General features: G+C 55.1%; 2 protein-coding genes across 7 annotated transcripts in view; one reads left to right on the top strand and one right to left on the bottom strand.

The window, feature by feature from the left end:
* Positions 1–22,302, bottom strand: part of CDH23 (cadherin related 23) — a 434,929-nt gene that overhangs the window by 82,395 nt on the left and 330,232 nt on the right. Inside the window, exons 27-32 of the mRNA XM_081567063.1 lie at positions 21,077–21,225; positions 11,659–11,719; positions 10,609–10,757; positions 5,811–5,946; positions 3,950–4,338; positions 2,694–2,795 (exon numbers count right to left, since the gene is read on the bottom strand). Of these exons, the coding sequence (XP_081423189.1) occupies positions 2,694–2,795; positions 3,950–4,338; positions 5,811–5,946; positions 10,609–10,757; positions 11,659–11,719; positions 21,077–21,225 (986 nt within the window). The remainder of the gene's footprint in view (positions 1–2,693; positions 2,796–3,949; positions 4,339–5,810; positions 5,947–10,608; positions 10,758–11,658; positions 11,720–21,076; positions 21,226–22,302) is intronic.
* On the top strand, positions 9,074–21,879 carry C2H10orf105 (chromosome 2 C10orf105 homolog). Of its 6 annotated transcripts, XM_081567154.1 has the most exons (5): positions 9,074–9,169; positions 11,923–12,002; positions 14,316–14,969; positions 16,484–16,650; positions 17,714–21,879. In XM_081567154.1, exon 5 carries the CDS (start codon positions 17,719–17,721, stop codon positions 18,088–18,090), a length of 372 nt encoding a protein of 123 aa, XP_081423280.1. In that variant the 5' UTR covers positions 9,074–9,169; positions 11,923–12,002; positions 14,316–14,969; positions 16,484–16,650; positions 17,714–17,718; the 3' UTR covers positions 18,091–21,879. The 6 variants fall into 6 exon arrangements, with proteins under 6 accessions (XP_081423280.1, XP_081423290.1, XP_081423301.1 ...); XM_081567164.1 differs by lacking the exon at positions 16,484–16,650; XM_081567175.1 differs by lacking the exon at positions 16,484–16,650 and having other exon boundaries at positions 14,320–14,969.

Raw genomic sequence — 22,302 nt, forward strand, 5'->3', positions numbered from 1 at the left:
CCAGGGATTGGACTCACGTCTCCTGTGTCTCCTGCACTGCAGTCAGATTCTTTACCCTCTGGGCCATCCAGGAAGCACTCTCCCAAACTCTTCTCACTCTGGCCAAGGTCTTGTGGGGAATCCCCGTGTTTTCTCTCACATCAGGGCCTCTGTACATGCCATTTCCTCCACCTGAAATGCTCTTCCTTTTCTATGCTTTCTGGGGAATCTCAGCTTGAATCACTTCCTCCAGGAAGCCTTCCTCGATTTCCCTTATATCTTATTATCCATTCTGTTGTGGCGTATGTTTACTGATGTGATAATTTGATCAGTGTCTTTCCCCTCCTCTATTTTATGTTTGTGAAGGCAGAGGCTGCGTCTGATTTTGGTTTCCTGTTGTATATATCCTAAGCCAGCCCAGAGGCTGGCACACAGTAGGTACTCCCTCTAGGATTACTACTCTGATGATGTGCTCCCGGCAATGGGGAATCTGCATCAGTGAGTGAGGAGGGAGAGCAGGTACCAAGATCTATGGGAAGGAGCCATTGGTCTGTGCCCTCACCCAGGGTCTCATGGTCCAAATATCCCCACCTCCATCCCTCAAAAGCCCGAGAGTATTACTCAGAGCTCCTACAGCAGAGCTGTCCCCGCCCAGCCTGCCCCTTCCGGCTGCCTCCCCACCCATCTCAGGGCCACGGGGGCTGCTGGGACTGGGGAGGAGTCAGGTGTAGGTGAGCTGTGGTTTGGGGGTTCCGGCCTCACAGAGGAAATGGTGGTGCCTTTAAAAGGCCCCTCAGCCTGCCTCCACCCCGACACCTCCAACAAGTCTGGGGCTGACAGAGCTGGTGTATCTGGGCCAGTGGCTCTGGGAGCCTCTGAGAGGAAGCCAGGGCAGAACAAAGCGGGGTGGGTCCCCCTTCCTGGAAGACGGCGAAGGGACGAGACATACAGGGGCCCAGGCAGGAGAGTGTGCTCTGAAACACCCTCACCGGCCCGAGCACAGGAAGTGGCCACCTGGCCCCACCGAGGGGCTCTGGTACCCTGTGGGGAATGTCCTTTGACAACAGGGATGAGGGACGACTGGGCCCGCTTTATGGATGAGGCTGCTGGGGCTCAGTGAGGGGCCCTGTTGAACCCTCCTGGAAGACCAGGAACCTCACTGGGAGCTGCAGGACACAGAGCACCTGCCCACCATCTGCCGCCTGCGGGCTCTCCTCACTGGCCGCCCTCAGGGACCAGGGGTCGCAGGGAGCTGTGTGAGCTCCCAGTTGCTGGTAGCCTCACTCACCCCAGGCTGGTCCCATGGATGATGGGGTCTTTTGGGTACGGCCTAGCCGCAACCAGGGCCCCTGGAGCCAGCACCTCGAGGGAGCAGGTCTCAGTTCACCTAGCAGCTGCATTTGGCTCAGCCTGGACATCAGCTTGGTTTCCTCCTTGAGGCTAAGGTGAAAGGGACTCAGCGGGGGTGAAAACATGGCTGTAACCAAGGCTAATGACCAGCTGGACACCCCACACAGTCTACAGATGGCCTTAGACCTGTCTGGCTGGGGCCCAGGCCGAATCCATAATGTTCTCCTTAACACGGCAGGAGGCCACCTCATAACCCGCCCCTGGGTCTCACCTCCATATCCATGCCTAGCTCGAGGTCATCATCTCTCCTATCCTTCTAGGAACCTTGCCTAACACCTCCAACCTCAGCAGTCACCCTCCCCCAAGTCTACAAGGTCTCTGTATCTTTTCTGAGAGTCCTCGAGGGTAGTGACTCACACCATATGCCAACCACTGACCCTCTCAGCACACCCCATGCCCTGGCACTAGTGCCCTACTTCACACAAATACTGTAACACACTCCTTACATGCGCCCTGAGAGGGGGAAGGGGCTCCCCTTACACATGCTGCTCCCATCATCCTTCCTAGCTTACAAAGGCCTCCTATCTGCCATCTCCATTGCATGCTCTGAGGAAGGCAGGGCAGCTAGCATGGTCCCCACTTTAGACCCGATGAGAGGAAGCACAGAGAGGATGTGCAACTAGTTCACGTCACACAGCCACTGAGGAGTGGAGCTGGAATGACGCCTCAGTGTTCCTTCCATGGTGTGTTTCAGTGCAACACCCACCCAGGCCACCACAGGAGGTGTGACAGGACATAGAGGGCAGAGAGGACGGAGCAGGATGTGGAGCTCAGGCTTGAGAGGGGCCTGGGCTCAGGTGTGAGAGAGGATGGGCTGGGGAGGCTGGGAGGGGTCTGAGCAGGGACCAGCGGCAGGCCTGTCTACATGCCCTCTCCCCAGGAGAGACAGGAAGGCCCAGCACCTCACAGGACCCAAGCCAGTCCTGGCCACAGACAGCCCACAGGGGAGAGCCCAGTCCACAGGTTACTCACCTTCTGTAGGCGGCAGAGGTGGCAGGAGGCGGCCGAGGGAGAGAAAGAGGAAAGGTGCAGGTGGTTATCAGTCCCAGCTCTTCCAGCCCCCGCTCCTGGAGCAGTGGTCTGTCAAGGATACCACCCCTCTCCCACTGGTCTGAGGTCTCAGCCCTGCCGGGGCTGCCCAGGGAGGTGTGGCACGGCCAGCTGCAGCACCATCCCCAGGCGACTGAAACCCTCACCCACTGCCTTCCTGCAGGTTGGGTGGCTGGCAAAGATGTGGGCTTGGGGGGCCTTGGAGCAGTGATGGGCTGTACCCGTTGGGGGCTCTCACCCAGGGAGCCACTCACCACGGTGGAATCCACCTTGGGGCCACCGTCGTCTGCCACCACCGTCAAGATGTAGAAGTCACCTTTCTCCCGGTCCACCAGGCCCTTGACCGTGATCACACCCTGCAGGGAGGGGGCCAGATGGACAGTGACATCGTATTCCAAGCAGTCCTGTGCCATCCCTGGACGGTCGGCCCACTTTTCCACCTCCACAACACTCCCTCTGCTGGTATACTTCTCCGTGAAGCTCTGTCCACTGAAATCCTACTTGTCTCTCAATCCCACTTGGATATCACCTCTTCCACGCAGGCTTCCTGCTTCCCCAGCCAGGTACGGGCGTTCTCTTATTTGGGCCCCAGAGATGCTCCATTACCCCTTTACCATAGTTCTTTTCATATCTTTCCTTGTGGTGCTCTGATCTGCATATTAGATTATTCCTGCTTCTTTTTTTTTATTATTATTTATTTTAGTTGGAGGCTAATTACTTTACAATATTGTAGTGGTTTTTGCCATACACTGATATGAATCAGCCATGGGTTTATTACATGTGTTCCCCATCCTGAACCCCCCTCCCACCTCCCTCCCCATCCCATCCCTCTGGGTCATCCCATTGCACCAGCCCTGAGCACTTGTCTCATGCATCGAACCTGTACTGGCGTTCTGTTTCACATATGATAATATACATGTTTCAATGGTATTCTCTCAGATCATCCCACCCTCACCTTCTCCCACAGAGTCCAAAAGACTGTTCCTGCTTCTGCTGCCCCTAGCCTGAGAGCTCTGTGAGGGCCGGGAAAGGTCTTGTTCATCTCTGAGCCCCCAACATGCCCTGTGACAAGGTCTGGCACACTGTAGCAATTACTACCTTGCCTAATTTCAGAGAAGGGATTCTGACAGAAGACCCACTAAAGCAAAGTTGGAAGAGTAAGGTCTAGGCAGTAGATAAGACACAGCTGCACTAGACACCTAGCTAAGACAAGCTATTGCAGTGATGCCCTATATTTATATCTGAGCTTCCGAACAGCCAAGGTAAAAAGGGAAACGTGATGACTTGCACAACTTTCATTGTCTAGTTAATAAGAAGACACCAGGTTGCCTATGTATAAACTATATCTTACCACTACACGTTAAAGGGATGTATTAAAGGGATGTTTATGACAAAGAAGAGGGTGCTGGTCATATAGAAGGAGCTCAATTAATACTGGTTAGCTTTAAAGGAATTGCACTCCCTGCCCTCAGAGGGAGCCCTGGCTGTGCTTGTCCCCAGCCTCCCTCACCGTGATGGCATCTATCTTGAAGAGGGCTTTGGCCTGGGCGCTGGTGTAGGCATCAAAGTGGTAGGTGATCTGGTTGAGGTTGTCAATGGAGTAGGCCTGGACACGCACAATCTCAGTACCCAGTGCCAGATTCTCCAAGATGGCAGCCTCGTAGGAGGTGTTGGAGAATTGCACAGCCTCATCCAGCTCGTTGAGCAGAGTGATATAGACGCTGCAGAAGCCTTGGTTGAAGGGGAGTGCCTGGTCGGTGGCGGACACATTCATCAGGTAGCTGGTCTTGGTCTCGTAGTCCAGGTAATCCACAGTGATAATAAGCCCCGTGCTCTCATCAATCTCAAACTTCCCCTCGCCGCCTGACAGGATGCGGTAGTTCACCAGGCCACCATCTCCTGCAGGAGGATGCAAGAGGCTGTGCAGTCCAGGCGGGGGTGGGCTGCCTTGTGGTTTTATGAGCTGCCCCAGCACACCCACTGCTGTCCCAGAGGGACAGGGTGATGGGCCTTGGCTTGCCTACCCAGTGTGCACCACCCCCCACCTCTGTGGGTCAGATTTTCCCAAGAGAAACAGAGGATGTGGTCAAGGTCAAGGATGGCAAGGCCCAGCATGCACTGTTGACTTCCCTGAGGTCTGGCCTTTAGATGAGAGATATGCCAGTGGAGGACTCAAGTACCTCCACTGGGTATTTGCACAAGGAGACGGTGGGGTAATTAGGGATCTCATATACTGGAGGCTTTGATTTAGAAAGTATTAGATGGGGCAACATCCTCAGAGGTGGCTAACCCTTCATTTGGTCCCTCCAGCCAAAGGGTTCCAGGGCCAGAGTCACTTTTCTTTGTTCTGCCCACTCCCTCCACCCGCAATCCCTGTGGCCTTGGAGTACATGCTTCATCCAGGAGCCGAAGTTGGGATTCCTTAGCTGAAGTCCACATACTTCAGAGAGAATGGTTATAAAATCACTCAGGAAATCCCAGACTTCCTTGAAATTATTTGTAAACTTCTAGGTGCATTCTTTCTGGGAAGGGATCCATAGCTTTCACTAGTTTCTCAAACAGATTCCTGACCCAGAAAAGGACCTGAACCACTATCCCCTAGCAATGTCCGTGTGACCTGCACTGTATAAACCTGCCATTTAAGGGAGAGCAATCACCCAGGAGTTTTCAGGCCTATTTCTCCACCTACTCCATCCCATGCTCCAAGAATGAGCTGGAGATGCTGACAGGGGCTGGGTTGGGAGCCACCAGAGCAGCTGACATGAAAGAAGGGCAGGATCTGGGAAACCAGAAGTACAGGAAGGGGTCTCCTGTGGCTGTATCCCTGGCCTGGGGCAGAGGTCTAGATAACCAGGCCCTGTAAAGAGGGCCAGAGTGACCTGTCTTTCTCCTTCACTTTGCGCTGCCAACGGTGGCCACCTAAGGGCTCCAGGGATGTCCACTGCCCTGTAGAACAGGACATTGGCTTCTGTTAACTGTGTGTTTGCCAGGCCCTGGGCTGTGCTAGCTGGAGGAGCAGGCCTCAGCCAGCTTTGGGACAAGAACTTCACCCCTCCCGGTCCTGCCCAGCCCCCCAGCCAAAGGTTAGTCGGGAGCCGCCAGGTCCTGGGATGACAAACCTGGACTTCCCCAGCTCGTGATCTTTCCTCTCTCTGAAACCAGGATCACTTCCCAGACTCCTTTCCTCCTGGGACTGGGAATCTGGTGGGGATCCCACCAAGACTGTCCCAGGAGTCCCTGCCCACTTGGGAGCCACTGAACGGGAGAGCCCAAGGCAACCAGAGGATGCCAGGCCCTGCGGGAGACGGGGCCTGAGCAGGGGCCGCTCACTCTGGGGAGAGGACTCCCTGCCTTCCTCCTGCCGGCCTCACCCGTGTCTCGGTCCGTGGCTCGGACGACGATGACTGACGTGCCAATGCCTGCTGTCTCACGGAGCCCCAGGCGGCTGTACTGCTGCTGTGTGAACACCGGGGCCTCGTCGTTGACATCCTCCACGTACACAATCACCTGCAGGAGCCGGCCAGCGACGAAAGGTCAGGGCAGGGGTCAGGGGAGCCCAGGGCTGGGCCCCCCTGTGTCTGCGTATGTGGTTACTGTGCTCCTAGGTCAGCTACGAGCTCTCTACAGAGGGCCTGGGGTTGTCTGGCTGGTCACCGTGTCCCCACACCTCACACAATACCTGGCACGTGGCAGGTGTTTAAATATCATTTTGTCAGAGAACAAATCTCCTCTGGCGCTTGACTGCTATGAAGCCTGTGGGAACCTGTGGCTAATCGGTGAAACTTGGGCTGTTCAGCTTCTCAGCTATGAGATGGTAATATCAGCTTAACAATTCACACCCTGTGCCACTCCTAGGATTGTTATGAAGACAAAATGAGCCAGGGCTTTGCAAAAGTGCTTGAAAAGTTTAAAGAGACCCCATTCAAACACCAAGATACCTCTGGGAGAACAGACATGAAAACATTTTTAAGTACGGTCATAGTAGAGGATGTTGGTGCTCAGACTCCTCCAGATTCTCACGCAATCTCTCTGGTGCTCTCACTACCAGCGGGCAACACTGTGGCTCTTTATGGGGGACTAACCCTACCCCACCAGCCCTACTCCTGCTGCCGGAGCCAGAAGATGCCCAGAGAGCCAGAGCTGCCTGGGAATTACACCCACTCAGGCTAAGGCAGTGCTCAGCTGCTGACTGATGGGCAGCTGAGATGACCATCTCCAGAACTCCCTGGGGGACTGAGTCAGTTTCCTGTGTTCCACTTTGCTGGCTGCCTTTCCTTCCTGGTCCATGCCCCTTCCGGCTTTTCCCGGGCACACTTCTGATACTTCCTGCTAATCACGTTCACACTAACCCTTGTCTCAGGATTGGCTTCTGCAGACCCCAGCCCAAGACAGTGGTTATCTCTGAGTTGTGGAATTATGCACGATTTTCATCACTGCTTATTTACATTTTCTAATTTCTCCCTAATGAACATGTATGTCTTACATAACAACAACAGCAAAAAACAAAAACAAAAAAACAATATAAAGATGCAGAGAGATGTGATGGCCAGAGATCAGCACCTCACTCTTCTTTTTGTACACCCCTCTCCTCTCAACACACACAGGAGTCTGTGACCATGCACAGGAGGTCTGGCCCAGGTAGGGGTAAGACCAGGGCTGTGTCCAGAAGGACCAGCGTGGTGGGGAGGGGAGTTATAATCAGAGAGTGGCGGTGCTCAAGGAACCACAGGGAGGCCCAGGGCTCCTGCCTCTTTTCCCAGATGAGGGAACAGAGGCCCAGAGATGGGGAGGGACTTGCCCGAGCCCTCAAGGTCACTGATAGCTGGGAAGAGAGTGATGGTTCTCCTGGTTCCCAGTCCAGCAGCCCTTCCACTCTTTGTTCCATGCTGGGGGTGAGCTGGCTGCAGAACAGGAGACAGACCCTTCTTCCAGACTAACAGAGCCTGGGTCAGCAGGAGCTTGCCAACAGAGCAGGCAGGAAGCCAATGGGGCTGGGGCAATGATGCGCAGCATGGGGTTCACATGTTGTCCCCAGTGCCGATGGCAGAGCGAGGTCCCATCTGAGAACATGCACATTTGGCTTCTGATCCATCACTGCCACTCAGATCAGCCTCAGCTTCTCTTCCTGAGTTAGTGGGGAATTAGCTGGATGGAAGTGAAGGGGATTCTGTTGGTATAAGCAGAAATGGTGGCCTAAGTGGCAGAGAACTATGAGGTGAGTGGGGTGGCAGTGTAGGGGTGAAGAGATGTCTCTGGGGGTGAAGTTTTCTCTACTTCCCTGCTCTTGGGGCCCCTGTAGTTCTGCTAGGTCATCAAATTTTCATGTCCAGACACCCAGAACCCAATATGCAAACTAGCATGCCTACTCCAGAGCACAGCTGCTCACAAGCCAGAACCTTCTAAGTCTGGCTTCACCAAGAACTCGGCTGGGGAGATCCTGGGTGGGGTGGGTGGGTGGGTGTTGGGGGGGAATTTGCATGGATGAATTTCAGGAACTCTCTTGCTATAAACAGTAACTACCCATCCATCTTTCGAAACTGTGAGCCTTCCCCTTCCCAAGTCAGCTTAAGCCAAATGACTTTGACTCCAAGAGTCATGGGGAGAAAAAAACAGGGCTAGTCTGACAGTGCAATAAACAGAGGAGTGAGGTAGCATGGAGCCTGGGTGTGGCCCTCCATAAGACTGGCTGCATGCCACTCTCCTCTTGCTGGTTTCAGCCTTGTTTATAGCAGCAGAGACAGGAGGCAAAATGGTGTGTGGTTTGTGAACCTGAGAGACACAGATGTACAGGAAACAGATCTGCCAAGTTCCTGCTGAGCAGGAGGGCTCAGTGACTGAGCTGCTGGGCTCCCCGGAGGACTAGCCCCACTTTCTGTCTAGTGGTGTGCCCTCCAGAGGGGATGAGGCAGGAGACTACGTGTGCACATGCGCAGTATGCATGTAAGGCCCCCAGTCCCTATCATTTCACTCCAAACTCCCTGGCCCCTCACAGGTGCTGTCCTGGTCTCCAACCTGAAGACCGTGGATGGCCCCTCAAGCCAGCTCTGCTGCTGCTGGGGAAATGAGTCCAGGGCAAAGCTGGAGTCCCCACATTGTCTTCAGAAAGGTCCTGGCTTTTCTTGGGCTCAGGGGTGTGGGAGCTGTGTACTATAAGGGCCATCAAGTTCTGACCCTGTGGGCAAGCAACCAAATCCCCACCTTAAAAATGACTCTTAGGCAAAAGGCAGCAGTGGTTTCTGTGCTCTGGAACCTTCTGTGAGGCAGTGGAGTACAGCAGTTAAGAGAATAGATCTGAGCTGACTGCCTGGGTGTGAAGCCTGGCTCTGTCTGCCCTTACTGCCATGTGACCCTAAACACATTGGCCAAGCCCTCTTTGCCTCAATCTCCTCATCTATAAAATGGGTATAACAACAGTGCCTACATCAGAGGGCTGTTATGAGGCTTAAATGAGCTCATGCACATGAGGCACTTAGAAGTACCTGGCACCCTTTTATATTAAGGGTGCTTAATATCCTGGGTTCATGGGGAGAGGCACAAGCAGAATGTGGCTGAGCAGGTGTGGCTCTGGGTGTCCCACCCTGCACTGATGGGCGTAGCTTGGCTTTGTTTTGTTTTACACGGTACCAGGGGTGCTGCATACTATTTTGTTAGAAAGGTTTGCAGCTGCAATGCTGAGGCAGTGACAGGAGCAGACCCTGGAGAGAGGTGCCCACCTGCTCCTGGGAGGGAGGTGAGTGGGGGTGGGGCAGAAGGGCTGTGGTTACGCAGCTCGAGGTCCAGGGTGCTAAGCCAAGCTATGTTGACATAGGTCACCCTGTGGCCTGAAGCTGGTCCCACCGAGGGCATGCTCTGAAGTGGGTGGCTTACTTATTCACATGCTGATTCAGTATCTCATAGTCATGAAGGTGAGCGTGGCTGTGTGGGGCTGATTCGGTGCACATTTAGATAACTGTCTGACCCTCAGTCATGAGGGCCCTGAAATCATTCTAAACAGCCCCAAGGTATGAAACGCCAAGGGATCTGACCCCTTCGGCCACCTGCATCGGAGCAGACCTCACTCAGAGGGGCAGCCGTAAGCACCCAGGTCTCCCTCGCCATCTCTCCCTGGGGCAGAGCTGTGGGGCAACAGCAGAAGATGGGCCAAGGCTGAGTCACCTGCTCCCCAGCACCCTCCTTTGTGATAGGGACCCGAGGCAGGCTTCTGTTCATTGTTTCCAGCCTGAGGGGAACAGCGGGGTGGAGATGGGGCTGATAAGAGGAGCTGATTCTGCCCCACTCAGTTCTGGGTGAAAGTCCCTGCTTGCTCCCCACCCCAGCTTTTCCCATCTTCCTCCTACTCTTCACCTCAAAGGTCTGACTCACTTTCCACCTGGTTAAGGGGAAGGGGCTCTGAGTTGCTGAGTGTGCAGTGGGGTAGGGTGGGGGTGACCTTGTAGGTCATCTCCTTTATCTCTGTCATCCCCTTGTTACTGGGCAGGAGAGTACATCTGGCCCTGCCAATGGAATATCTGGGTGCATGTTCTGACCATTCAGGAAGATTAGAGTTGATCTGATTTTAGTTGCATAGGGGAGAGGCCTGAAGGGAGTGAAGTGGGCAGAGAAGCAGACATCTGATGGGGCAGCTGGGAGTGCTGACTGGAATATTCAGCAGACACTTTCAATGGAGAGAACACTGAATTTGGACTCAGAAGACTTGGGCTCAAGTCCTGGTTCAGTCGCAGGTGGCTCCTCTGTGCCTCAGTTTCCTCATTTGTAAAATGAAGTTGGTGACATCTATAGCTCCAAGATCACATGTGTGAGATTCCTTTGGCCCACACTAGAGAGCTGTGTGGATACAGGGGTTAGTGTAGTAAGGATACCTCATCCTTTAGGACTGGCATCAGCATCACTGACTCCTTTCCACATTTAGAAAAACTCAGGCTTAGAGTAAAATGACACATCCAAGATCTCAGGTGGGTCTGAGCCCAAGGCACCCCTACTGAGCCCAAGGTCCAGGTGTCATTCAGCACCCAGATGAGTGGTGCCCCCCCAACCACCCTGGGCACCAGCTGCTGGCCATCTCTGGTCTACCTGAGGCTCTGGCCCAGCCCTGACAGCAGTGCTGAACAGTTCACGACATGTTGCCCCACGTGCACGCCCCTCCCGCCCCCAGAGTGCCCTTGGCCTCACCCTGACAGAGCTCCGCATAGGGCCCAGGTCGTGGTTGTAGGCCTCCACTATCAGAACGTGTGACGAGTTCTGCTCCCGGTCCAGGGGCCGGGGCCCTCGCATGAGGAGCCCATTGCTGACGTGGATCCGGAAGTTGTTACCATGGTTACCTGTGTAGAGGGACAAAGGATATGCATGGACTCTGCCCTGGAGTAGGATGCTTGTGGGATCATGGTTGTGGAGGGGAAGATGGGGAGCCCAGACCCCCAGAAGGCAGACCCTGCCCAGAGGTCTCAGGCGCTTGACCGAAGCCTGAAGTGGTACAGTAGCCTCTCCTCACACTGCCCTAGCCTAGCAGGATTTGAGGGAGGGGGCATACACTCATTTCGTGCCCCCCTTATGGAAAGCCTGGAGGTCCCCTGAGACCTCCACACCCGGAGGTGTCAGCAGATTCACTATTTAAAGGTCACTGGGGCATTACAAAGAAAGGAACACAAATCAAATTCTCTGTGGGAGGCTTAGTGAGGAAGCACCCACTCCCTCACCTTGTGGACTCTCATTTTCCTTTGGGATCCAGCCACCTCTACTCATAGGCGTGAGCTCACCCCTGATTCTAGAAGATCAGCACATTGCAGTCTCAGGTCATAGTGACTGGCTCAGGCATGATCCCGTGATTCTAGCTGACCCAGTGAGACTCATCCTTGGGAGGTTGCTGGGGTGGGGGTAGGGGGCTGTCCTAGTGTTCAAGGCCATAGTGACTGGTTCAGTCATGGGCACAGGATACACACTGGGCCAGTGACACTCAAGAGTCTTGGGAGCTCACTGCCAGGGGCTGCTCTGGTCTTCGAGGTCCCCTCTGTTAGGGTGATTTCCCACTGTGGGACATGAAGAACTTAGCATAGCAGTCAAATGCATCCTTACTGACAACATGATCAACTTGGTGCGAATGATTTGAGAACATCCCTGGTTCCTCCCTCTGACCCGTCTCCCAGACCCTTGGCAGCCTAGAGAAGCTCTGCTACCCTGGGGCAGGAACCACCTCCCCCTGCCATCCTAGGGCAGCCCACTCACCATGAAGGATGCGGTACCACACACGCCCAAACTCGCCCTCATCTGCATCTGTGGCTTTTAGCTGAGGGAGAATGAGACACGTGGTTACTCCTTGAATTCCACCCATAGGCAGAGAAGGTGTTTGTGGAGTCCCTCCCCTTTCCTTACACCACCCCAAGCCTGTCCTGCCCAAACCCAGTTTCCCATGAAGCTGGGGGTGTAGAAGAGGAGAGGGACATGTTTTTCTCGTCCCCTATGAGGACACCTGTCTGTTGATGGCCCCAGGCTGCCCTGTCCGCAGTGGGAGACCTGCCAGCTCTTTTTCCTGATACTCTTCCAGGCTCCTGGTGAGCACAGATGAGAAGGTGGGTGATAGCACCACTGCTCTCTGGATCCAGGCTAGGCTAGCTCAGCCTGGCCCTCCACGGTTCCCTCCTTCAGCCTTTTGAGAGTCCAGGAGACTCCCCTGGGGTAGGTGGGGTGCACAACTGCTCCTTGCCCACACTTCCTCGGTGTGAAGCTGTTCTGGCTCCCAGCCTGGCACTGTATATACTACAACTCCCAGAAAGTATACTGTACACTATAACAGCCACATTGTGGAAACCCAAAAACACCATTTGCCAAAGGAATGGCTCCATGTCTATTCACACACGCGATCATTCCAGTGTAGTTCCAGCCCATCCTGGCTTGCTAGGTTGCAACTCAGGCTTATGCCCTGTTTCCAGTGGGACTTGGGGGTGCTCTTCTGAGAATGCCGAGTGCTTAGCCCTTCTGACAACGCATCTGACCTTGAGGCCGCTGGCAGAGCCACAGATGGCCCTGAGGTCTGTCCCATCAAACCGAGAGCTGAATACCTCCTCTACCCACTACACACTGGAAAGAGGCAGAGAACACCCCTGCAAAGTGATGCAGAGAGAGGCCTGGGCCTGCATGGCTGGGCAGGCTCCCACGGGGCCACCTTATGTGCGACTTGCTGTGTAATGCCTGGGACCTTCCCCCTTTTCCTGGATCTGCCCTCTTGTCCTCAGCAATCATGTCAACCCTGTGCCGTGTGTCTAAGGGTTTTGAAAAGCATGTTGATGGTGCAGAGGAGGGAGTCTGTTGGTGTGAAAGGAACAGCGGGTTTGGGTCAGGCAGACCCAAGCACAAGTCCTGGCTTTGTCACTTACTGGCTATGTGGCCATGGATACAATAACCCCACTGAGCCTCAGTAGGTTCAGTGATAATCAACCTTGTGAGGTTGATGGGCAAATTAGATATAATCGCTGCAAAGCATCTGGTCTGGTGCCAAGACAGATGCTGAAGGCTGGATGTTATGAGACATGCCACCTATTCCTGAAAGGTCCTCTTGATTTACACTGGGGTTGGGATTGCTGCATTGCCCCTTGCTGCAGAGTTCTTCCCTCCCCTGAGAAGACTTAAGAGCTAGAAGGTGGAGGGATGTAGCGGGGCACTTCGACAGCCTGGCACTTAAAGGGATCAGGACAGGAAGAGGGCTGAGCTGTCCAGTGGACACTCTTGGGTGTTGCTGTCCGTGGTGGGACTTCCCAGATGCCTCCCTTTCCTGGCAGCCTATACCACCTGGGAGGTTTTGCCTTCAGCCATTTAAGAAAAATGGAGGCCATGGGTGAGGTGTGCTGTCAGCATGGGAAGAGAAAGCGAATGAGGTTCACTGAAGGGCGAGGTGTAAGATACAGGCATCCAGCAGGACCACTGGGCACATCTTTAGGCTGATGTGGCTCAGAGTGCCAGGTGCTGGTGCCCACGCCTGCCCAGTCTTTTCAGGAAAAGCACCAAGTCCCCCACCACTAGCTGGGCGGGTGACCGTGGCCAGGCTGCACCTCTTCAGATCTCAGTTTCTGTATCTGGAAAACAGGGCTGGATGAGATGACCCTTAAGTCACCTAATGGACTCTCATAATCCTATCCACTTGGGGCTATGCAGAGGATGCTTCTCTTGTTGTCAAGGGCTAAGGGCAGGAAGTGAAAGTGTTAGTCGCTGAGTCATGTTTGACTCTTTGTGACCCCATGGACTATAGCCCACCAGGCTCCTCTGACCATGGGATTCCCAGGCAACAGTACTGGAGTGGGTATCCATTCCCTTCTCCAGGGGATCTTCCTGACCCAGGGACCGAACTCAAGTCTCCTTCATTGGTGGGGAGATTCTTTACCATCTGAGCTACTTGTCAAAAAAACAGGCTCCCAAAAAAGCAGGTGGACCCCAAGTTCAGGTCTTGGGCAAAGCCACAACTCCCCCTATCTGGGAGTTTGAGGGTCCTTGATGGGAAAGCTGCTGAAGACTTAGGCTCCTAAGCAGGGTGGCTGCCAGGAGGAAAGGAAGCTGGTGTGTGTGTGTGTGTGCTGAAGACTTAGGCTCCTAAGCAGGGTAGTTGCCAGGAGGAAAGGAGGCTGGTGTGTGTGTGTTGTGTGTGTGTGTGTGTGTGTGTGTGTGTGTGTGTGCGCTGAAGACTTAGGCTCCTAAGCAGGCTGGTTGCCGGGAGGAAAGGAGGCTGGTGTGTGTGTGTGTTGTGTGTGTGTTTGTGTGTAGCCACGGCCTGGGGGTCTCCAAGGGCTCACCCAAACTACAAGGAGCGCAGCCCTAGCAGTCTCTCAATCCTCTATGTTCTGCCCTGTGATTTCCCTGACTTTTGAAAACACCTCTCCCCCTTACTTCTACAGCCAGACACCCTCAAAGGGAAGGTGCTCTTCTGGGACGCTAAGGGGAGGGGAGCCTAGGGGCTGCCAGGGCCCATCTCTCCCCCAACCCCCCGCCCTCGGTCCCCTCCTGCCACATGGCTTGTAGCCCCTCACCCCGGTAACCTGGAGGCTGGCAGGCACTGAATAGCAACCCGCTGGCTGCCCCCGACCATACCATTCAAACGTCCAGCAGGGGAAGGTGAGAGCCTCGGGTACAGTCAGAGAGACCCTCCCCCCCTGCGTTCCCCCAGGGCCCCCCGCCCCTCCAGAGGGCTCCAAGGAGACTGGCCAGTGAAGGCCGTGGGAAGGCTCAGGAGCGCCCAACTCCGCTACCAGGCTCCCTCTTCCCAGCTCAGTTGCCATCCGACCTTCCTGGCTTTCCCCTCCCCCCCAGGGAGGGCCCAGACTCTTCCAGACAAAGCCAGGTCTAACTGGAGAGTGAGGGGCAAGGGCCACTCTGCCTGGCTGGCTGAGGGACACAGGCAGAGCCCAGGGCAGGTAGGGGTCACAGAGACGACCAGTGCTCCAGCCCAGGGCAGGTAGGGGTCACAGAGACGACCAGTGCTCCCGGGACCTCCCTCGAACAGCTGAGAAGACCTCTTGCCCAGCTGGAGACTGCCGAGGACTGGCTCTGAGGTCAGTGCTGGGGCCTGTGGGCAAGTGGGGCAGCACGCTGCCTGGGGTTCTGTGGGGAGGATGTGCACATGTGCTCAGGCCTGAGGAATCCCTCTGTTTTTGTTAAGAGTGGAACCTAGGTCCAGGTAGGAGCAGTGGTTAGTCTGAGGCCACCCAGAAAGATGTGCTGAGGTCAGTCCCCTCTGATCACAGCAGCCCCTGCTCTTGGAGCTCTGAATGAAGAAAGAAGGTTCTAGACAGCTTGCAGAGATATGTCCAAAGTGAGACTGGCAGGCGTGCCTGCGGCTCCAGTGGGCAGGGAGAGGCTTTAGCTGCTCTTGAGATTATTCCTAGCCTTGGTCTGACAGAGGCCTCCTTTCCCCAGAACCACTGGCCCCGGCTGGCTGCTCAGACAGGACAGCCGGGGGGCCTGCAGTCAGTCTTGCTGTACCTCCCTGGAAGGATGGCCTGACATTTTCAACCACTTGGGAATCTCCTGCTCCCAAAGAAAATACTCCAATGCCAATTTAGCCTCACATGTTTTTTCAAAGCATTGCCCCAAGGACTGAAGCCTGGACCTGCTTTGCTAGTCTGATAGGGTCTCCAGATCCAGGTGGAGGTCTTGAAATAGCATTAGGACTAGCAGGGTTGTGACTTCTCTCACTTCAGATCGCCCTTTTCTTACTCCCAGCCAAGCGCTTCCCTGGGGAGGATGGAGGGATGGGCAGTTCTCTCCCCAGGGGACATGGCAGTGGGCACACTCCATTCCTCTTCCCTTCCAGATTCAAGGAAGGGCCAGCCCATGTATGGCCTGGCCAGCACACTCTCTAGGCCTGATGCTAAGAGGCGGAGGCCCCAGGCAGCCAGATGGGCATCAAAATTTCCATCTGGGAGCTGGGAGGGGTCATTCTCTGGAAATGCTGGGAAGGAGTGGTGGTGGGGACTGGGTGGGGTGGGGGGTGGGGTGCACTGGATGTCCTTAGTCCCTGGGCACAGGGCAGGCTGCAGGCAGAGGAGGCTGGGCACAGAGAGCCAGGAGTTAGGTCCTACGGCTGTTGGTGAGTGCCTGGGGTGGCGATGGCAGCTGGGGAGGGTGTGGGCCGGGGGGGCCCCCTCTCCATTTCCCACTTCCTGCTGACTTGGTGGGCTCTGCAGCCCACAGGCAGAGTCTCGGTATAACCTAAAGCCCTTCCTCCTCCCTAGTGTTGGTGCTAGAACTTGACTAAGTTAGACTAGGCTGCGACTTGGGAAAAGGAGAGACCTCTGTTATCCTTTAGGTCATGAAAGTCTCAAAGGTCAAAGAGAAATAAATGATTATTTCTTATTAAACCCCCTTCTGGATATCCTGTCCTGTGTTTGTAGAAATCAAAGATCACAAATGTTGGCCTGCAAGCTGTATGTAGCCTCCTTATGTATTTTGTCTGGACCATTTGTAGTATTTTAAATGTTTGAAAATTCATTTGGATTTAAAAAAATATCAAGTTTGTTTGGCCTTTGCACTGTCTTTCCCCCCGCCTCTCCCCCCGTTTCTCCAGAGGAGATTCAACCAGATTTGAATTAGTTGGCAACACTTCAACATCAGGAAAGTTTGCCTAACATCCAGATTTCTGGCTTCTCTTGGGAACCTGGAATAGAGACCACAGTGGCCTGCCTTCTGGGATTCTGTCAGCTTGGCTGAGGCCCCTCCGCCCCCACTCTTCAGGTAGACCTGCCCACCTGTCCTGCTGGTAACATGCTATCTACTGGCTGGTCTCTAACCATGTTAATTTGCAACCAAGAGCGCAGTTTGATTTTCCAGCTATAAGGAATCTGCCGCCCTCCCCTCCCCCACCAGTGGGATGATCCCAAGTGGTAATGGATGACTATGTCTGGGGGTTTCAAGCCCCACTTTGTCAAGTGGGCTGCTCTCTGGGGGTTCTTTCCCACCTGTTCTTAGGAAGTCCTGGGAGAGGGCTGGGAGCCAGCAGGGTGGCAATGCCACCAGTCCAGGGGTCGGGAACCCTGGTTCTGGCTTTAGCTTGGCCATCGGCTCACAGTGTGGCCTTGGGCTTGGCTATCCCTTATTTGGGCCTTGGTTTCCTCAGTCTCTGGAGCAGGCTGGACTTCCTTGGGAAGCACCAACAGGAATTCTCCTGGGGGTCAGGTGGGTGACATAGGTGTGCGGGGAGCCTGAGGGCAGGGAGTGCAGTGAGCTGGGGGCCAGCAAGCAATACGCCCCGTGTTGCTAGTGCTGAAATTCTTAAATTTCAAGAGAAGCCAGATGTTCAGATATTTATGCGAAACCTTGTTTTTTGAAAAAAACATTCACAATTAATTTAAGTTTATAAAAGCACTGTAAGAACTCGAGCAGTTTGGAGCCTTGGTGGCAGATAACTGCTAGGGTCCTTGCCCTCTGCAACTATAATTGATGACTTGTTGCTGGTCACAGAGCAAGTTAGGGATGGGATTGGTCTTAGATCCTAAGACTCTGTTGTAATTCATGAGAATTGACTTTAAAATGCCGGAAGGCATTACCCCTCCTGCCTCCTCCGTGATAGGTAGGCAGGGACTGTAGCAGATGGAGGATCTGAGTTCAGGCCCAGCTCCATCACTCTCCCACTGCCTGACTTTAGACTTGTTACCTCTCCCAGGCTCACTGTTCTAACTTGGAAAATGACTGCAATGTTATCTGCAGCTAGTTTGGCAGTGCCCAGCACCCATCAAAGCCCCCCTCCCCCTCCAGCCCTGAGTCCAGCTCATTTGTTCCTGTCCCATTCCCCTTGCAGGAGCCATGAACACAGAGGGCCCCAGCCCCCTCGCTGTCCTCACAGCTCCAGCCACTCGGGGGAGGCTCTCAGAGGCCGTTGACCCCATCCCGGTGCTGATTGCCCTGGCCTGCATCTTCCTTCTGCTGGCCACCTGTCTGCTGTTCATGACCCTCTGCAAGCCGCGGGCACTGGACCCGAGCCGCCGCCGGGCCCGCGAGTGCATGCCCCACCACCCGGGGAGTCCCAGCGAGCCCCAGCTCCGCCTCTGGAAGCGCCTGGGCTCCTTGCGCCGCTCCCTGCACAGCTTCCGCCGCGGCCGGCCTGCCCCTCGGCGCCCCCTGCCGGGCAGAGAGGACAACCACGACGGTGACTGCATGGAATCTACCAAGATGTGACAGGGGTGTCCTCCTATTCCATCCACACAGACCCCCTTGCCTTGGGCAGAACCGGGCACCTCCGGCTGCAAGAGGACAGTGGCCCAAACAACCTGGGCCACATGCCCACTGCCAGGGGTGCCCTGTGCGCTCAAGCCTGTGGCCTTTCCCAGGGATTGTCCCCGGAAGAATGTCTTCCTTCCTGCTGCCACTTTAGCTGCTGCCGGTTGGAAGGCTCCTGGACCAGTGACTGAGCACCTGCAACCATCTGGACCCTTGGCCCAAAGCTTTCAATGGTACAAACCTGGGGCCCCCAAGGCCCCTCTCTGACCACCAGGTACCAGCCATCTCCAGGAAGCAGCACCCCTTCTTCCCAAGAGAAGCCCTGCCCACTCTCCAGGTGCCAAAGTCCAGCTCAGATTCCAGTGTGAGTTGCTGAATGGCCAAAGGTTCCCTCCAGCCAAGTGAAATACTCAGCCATGCTGGGGGCAAGGGAGTGTCCTGCCCTCTGTGCCAACTCAGTGCCTGAGGCAAAGAGGAACCCAGGGAATCCTCTCCCCTGACTTCCTGGACCCTGCCTGCATTTGCCTGTAATCCATGGGAGCAGCCAGCACCCCTGTGGTGGATCAGATGCTGGGTGCCTTCTGGGAGGAGGGGCATTCTGAGGGCTCTCAACACACCTAGCCAATCACAATCTTGGCTGTTACCTTGGCACGCCCCCCCCCCCCCCCCGCCCTCAATGCACCTGAGCCAGGATGGATGAGGAAGGGGCTGGGAATGAGTTAAGAAGCTCCTTGCAGAGGTCAGGACTGGCGCTGTGTCAGAGGAGGAGGAGGTGCTGGAAGTGATGTTATCCGGGTTCTGAGAGCATCATAGAGGCTCCATGCCTCACCCAGGGAGGGAGGCAGCCTTCCTCCAGCTGGGAGGGTACAGGCCTCTCCAGGACAGCTGTGGGACCTCAGCTGTTGACTACACGAAGTGTGCTATCATATTTTTGGTGATTGCTGCCTGGCTGCTTTGTGGATGGTAGCAGGGTTATGTAGAGCAGTCCCTAATGGGGTACAGGTGACCCTAGCTCTGATTCTGCCAGTCCCCAGCTCCAGAACATTTGCTGGCTCCCTACTGCTGGATCAAGCCAGAGCTTGATCTTTGTCTTGTGCTCGGTGCCCCCTGGGAGCTGACTGCGAATGATGTTTCTAGCCTCATCTTGACCCAAGACTCCAGGCAAACTGAAATATCTGTCCACCCCTGGCTACAGCTCACTTGGCATGCACACCCTCCGTTAAGCCCTCTGTCTCCACCTGAAGCCTCCTCCTGCCTGAAATCGAGGGAGGACAGGGACCACTTCCTTTGGGCAGTGTGGATCATCCCTGACATGTCCGCTTCTTTCTACAAGCCTGAGAGGCTCCCAGAGAGCGAGACCAAGTCCAACCCCTCACCTGCCTCACCAGCAACAGGTTCAGAGGTATGGGGCCTCTGTTTACTGAGTGAAGGGTGGCCCTGTCTAGTCCTGGGGGCACCCCCTTCTTCCCTTGGATGCCCCTACAGAGAAGCTGTCTCTCCCAGCAGGTCCATAGTGCCTTCCTTTCAGGTCAGTCTGACATCTGAAAGCAAGTCCACTTTGGCCAGAAACTTACTTCCAGGGCCTTGAGAAATCACCAGAGCCTGATTTTCTCCCTGAGAAATGGAGAGAATCGGGGGCTGCCTTATATTACTCACAGGCTCTAGGATCTCACTCTGAGTAGTCTATATAAATAGAAACCAAGTCTTGGGGTTTAGAAAGCGGGGCAGGCCTCCTCCCACAGTGCAGTAAACCTCTTCCTGGTTTTTCTCCTGCCTCATCTACCTGAGACACCCCAGGCTGAATTCTGTCTGGAGTTGGTCACCGTATCACCCCCGGGGCCAGCATGCTCTGCCTGGCGTGTGGTGTCACAGGGGTGGGCAGTAAGGCTACCCTTGACCTGAAGGACAAAAAGCTGGGGGTGGGGAGGAGAGGGCTCTCAAAGGTCTGCCATACCCCCAGCTGTGTTCCCAGGTTGATCCTTGGAGACCTGTGTGAGCTGGGGGTGGCAGGTGCTAAGTTTTAGGCTAGGGGAGAGTGGGGCCCCATGGCTTGGTGTTGTGGGTGTCTTTAAGGCCCTAGGAGCCGAGGCTCAGAGGGAGAAAACCTTTTTCTGAATCAGCACCCAGACCCTGCCAACCCATGGCTTCCTGGACTCTTGGCACCTCTGAGAGTCAGTACCCTGCTCCCAGCTCCCCTCCTGCCCCATGCCATGCAGGGAGGTGGGCACACTGCCAACCTCCCACTCTTCTGCCCCTCCCAAGCCTGGGAGCCTGTCCCAGCGGGCAGGCCCAGATTTGCTCTGTTTGGCTCAGCCTCCAACTTGGAAACCCCACAGCTGGTGAGGAGGGTAATTCATGCCCTGCCTCCCTCCCCACCCAGCAGCTGAGGCCTCCAGGGAGGGCTCGGGAGGGCACCCAGCCTCCTTTTTCAGGTCCCTGCATTCCTCCCCTGAGGTCCAAAGCTATGGCTCCTGCTCCCCGGGCAAAGGAGCCCTTTCTTTTTGTGCCTGTTTATTTCCCAAGAGGGGAGCTTCGGCCAAGAGCCCTGTGAAAGCAGCTCTGTTCTGGGCTCTGCTGGGCCCTGGCTCTCTCCTCAACTCCTTTCTGGGAAATGTGACGTCTCCAGCTCCCTCCTGCTCTGAAAGGGGCTTCTGGGTGCAGTGGGGGATGGGGAGAGGACTGTGGGGGATGGAGGGAGTGGGGAGAGGAGGGCCAAGGCCTTTCTTCTGTTTTGGGCTCATCCATCCTGGGTTACATAACTTCGGGGCTTACTCTCCCCAGGAGGGAGGAGGGAGCCTGGGTCCCTCTTTGGTTACAGCACTGGCTATTCGGGAGCAGCAGCTGGACTGGCTCCTGTTTCCATCCTGCCACAAGGCCACTGAGTGCGTACTCTGAACTGAATGTGGCCCTGCCTGCCCCGCCCCCCCCACCCGCCGCCACCTGCCTGCACAATGCTGTGGCCCTCGGGGATGTCCTCGGGGATGCTGGCCTCGTAGCTGCTCTGCAGAAAGATGGGCCGGTTGTCATTCACATCCAGGACGGTGACAAACACGGTAGCCGTGCCCGTGCGTCGCTTGCCCACGGGGCCGTTGTCTGTGGGGGGCCGAGGAAGATGGTGTTAGCAGCTGCCTGAGGGGCACGCTCCTGGGTGCCAGCCAGACTCTGTTCCCCCACCTCTTCAAGGGGGTGGCTCTTTTTCTCTAGGTTAGGAACAACACTAACAGTCTCTAACATGTCCCAAGAACTCATTCAATACTCATAACAAGCCTGCCAAGCGGGTGCTATTATCATCATCCCCATTTTACAGAGAAGGTAACTGAGGCATGAAGTAGGTTGAATAGTGGCCCTCGAAAGATACACCCATGGCAAGTCCCTGGGAACCTGTACATGTAGCCTTACAGGGAGAAAGGGTCTTTGAAGATGTAATTAAGGATCCTGAGAGGAGGTATCCTGGATTTTTGGGTGGGCCGTATATCCCATGACAAGAATCCTTACAAGAGAAAGGCATGGGTGTGTGTGGGGGAGGTGCGGATTTGACACAGAGAGGAGAAGGCCATGTGAAGTTGGAGGTGGAGACCAGAGTCCTGCAGCCACAAGCCAAGGGACACTTGGAGCCACCAGAAACTGGAAGACGTGGGGATAGATCTTCCCCTAGAAACTTCGGAGGAAATGCAGTCCTGCTGACACCTTAATTTTAAACTCCTGGCCCCCGGGGCCGTGAGAAAATAAATTTGTTCCTTAATCCACCAACCGTGTGATCATGTGTTTCAATAGCCCTAGGAATCAGCTACAGGGACTGAGCTGACAAACCCCACTGCTGTTGAGGCCAAGAGGGTGAGGTCCATGGCACACACCTGGGCGTATCTGTCTCTGGGGCAGCCGCCCTCTGCTCCTGTCCACACTGGACAGGCGGAATTGGGCCCAGGGACACTAGATGTTCTGATTCCTCAAGAGAAAGCAAACATCTGAGGTTTTAACTAAAATCTCCTGATTTTTAAATGTCCAAAACTATCATTTCTTATGAATCATGAGATGGGTCAAACACGCCTGCAGGACAGACTGGGCCTCTGCATTCAGTGACGTGGGCTATCCCTGATTTCTAAGCCTTAAGTATTCAGGGCTTCTGTCCCCTCAGTTCCTGGAAGGACCCTCCTAGGGCTGGGTCATCCT

This window comes from Giraffa tippelskirchi, chromosome 2 (genome assembly GCF_054371585.1).
Source record: "Giraffa tippelskirchi isolate mGirTip1 chromosome 2, T2T-mGirTip1v1.2.pri, whole genome shotgun sequence".
In the NCBI taxonomy this organism is placed as follows: Eukaryota; Metazoa; Chordata; class Mammalia; order Artiodactyla; family Giraffidae; genus Giraffa; species Giraffa tippelskirchi.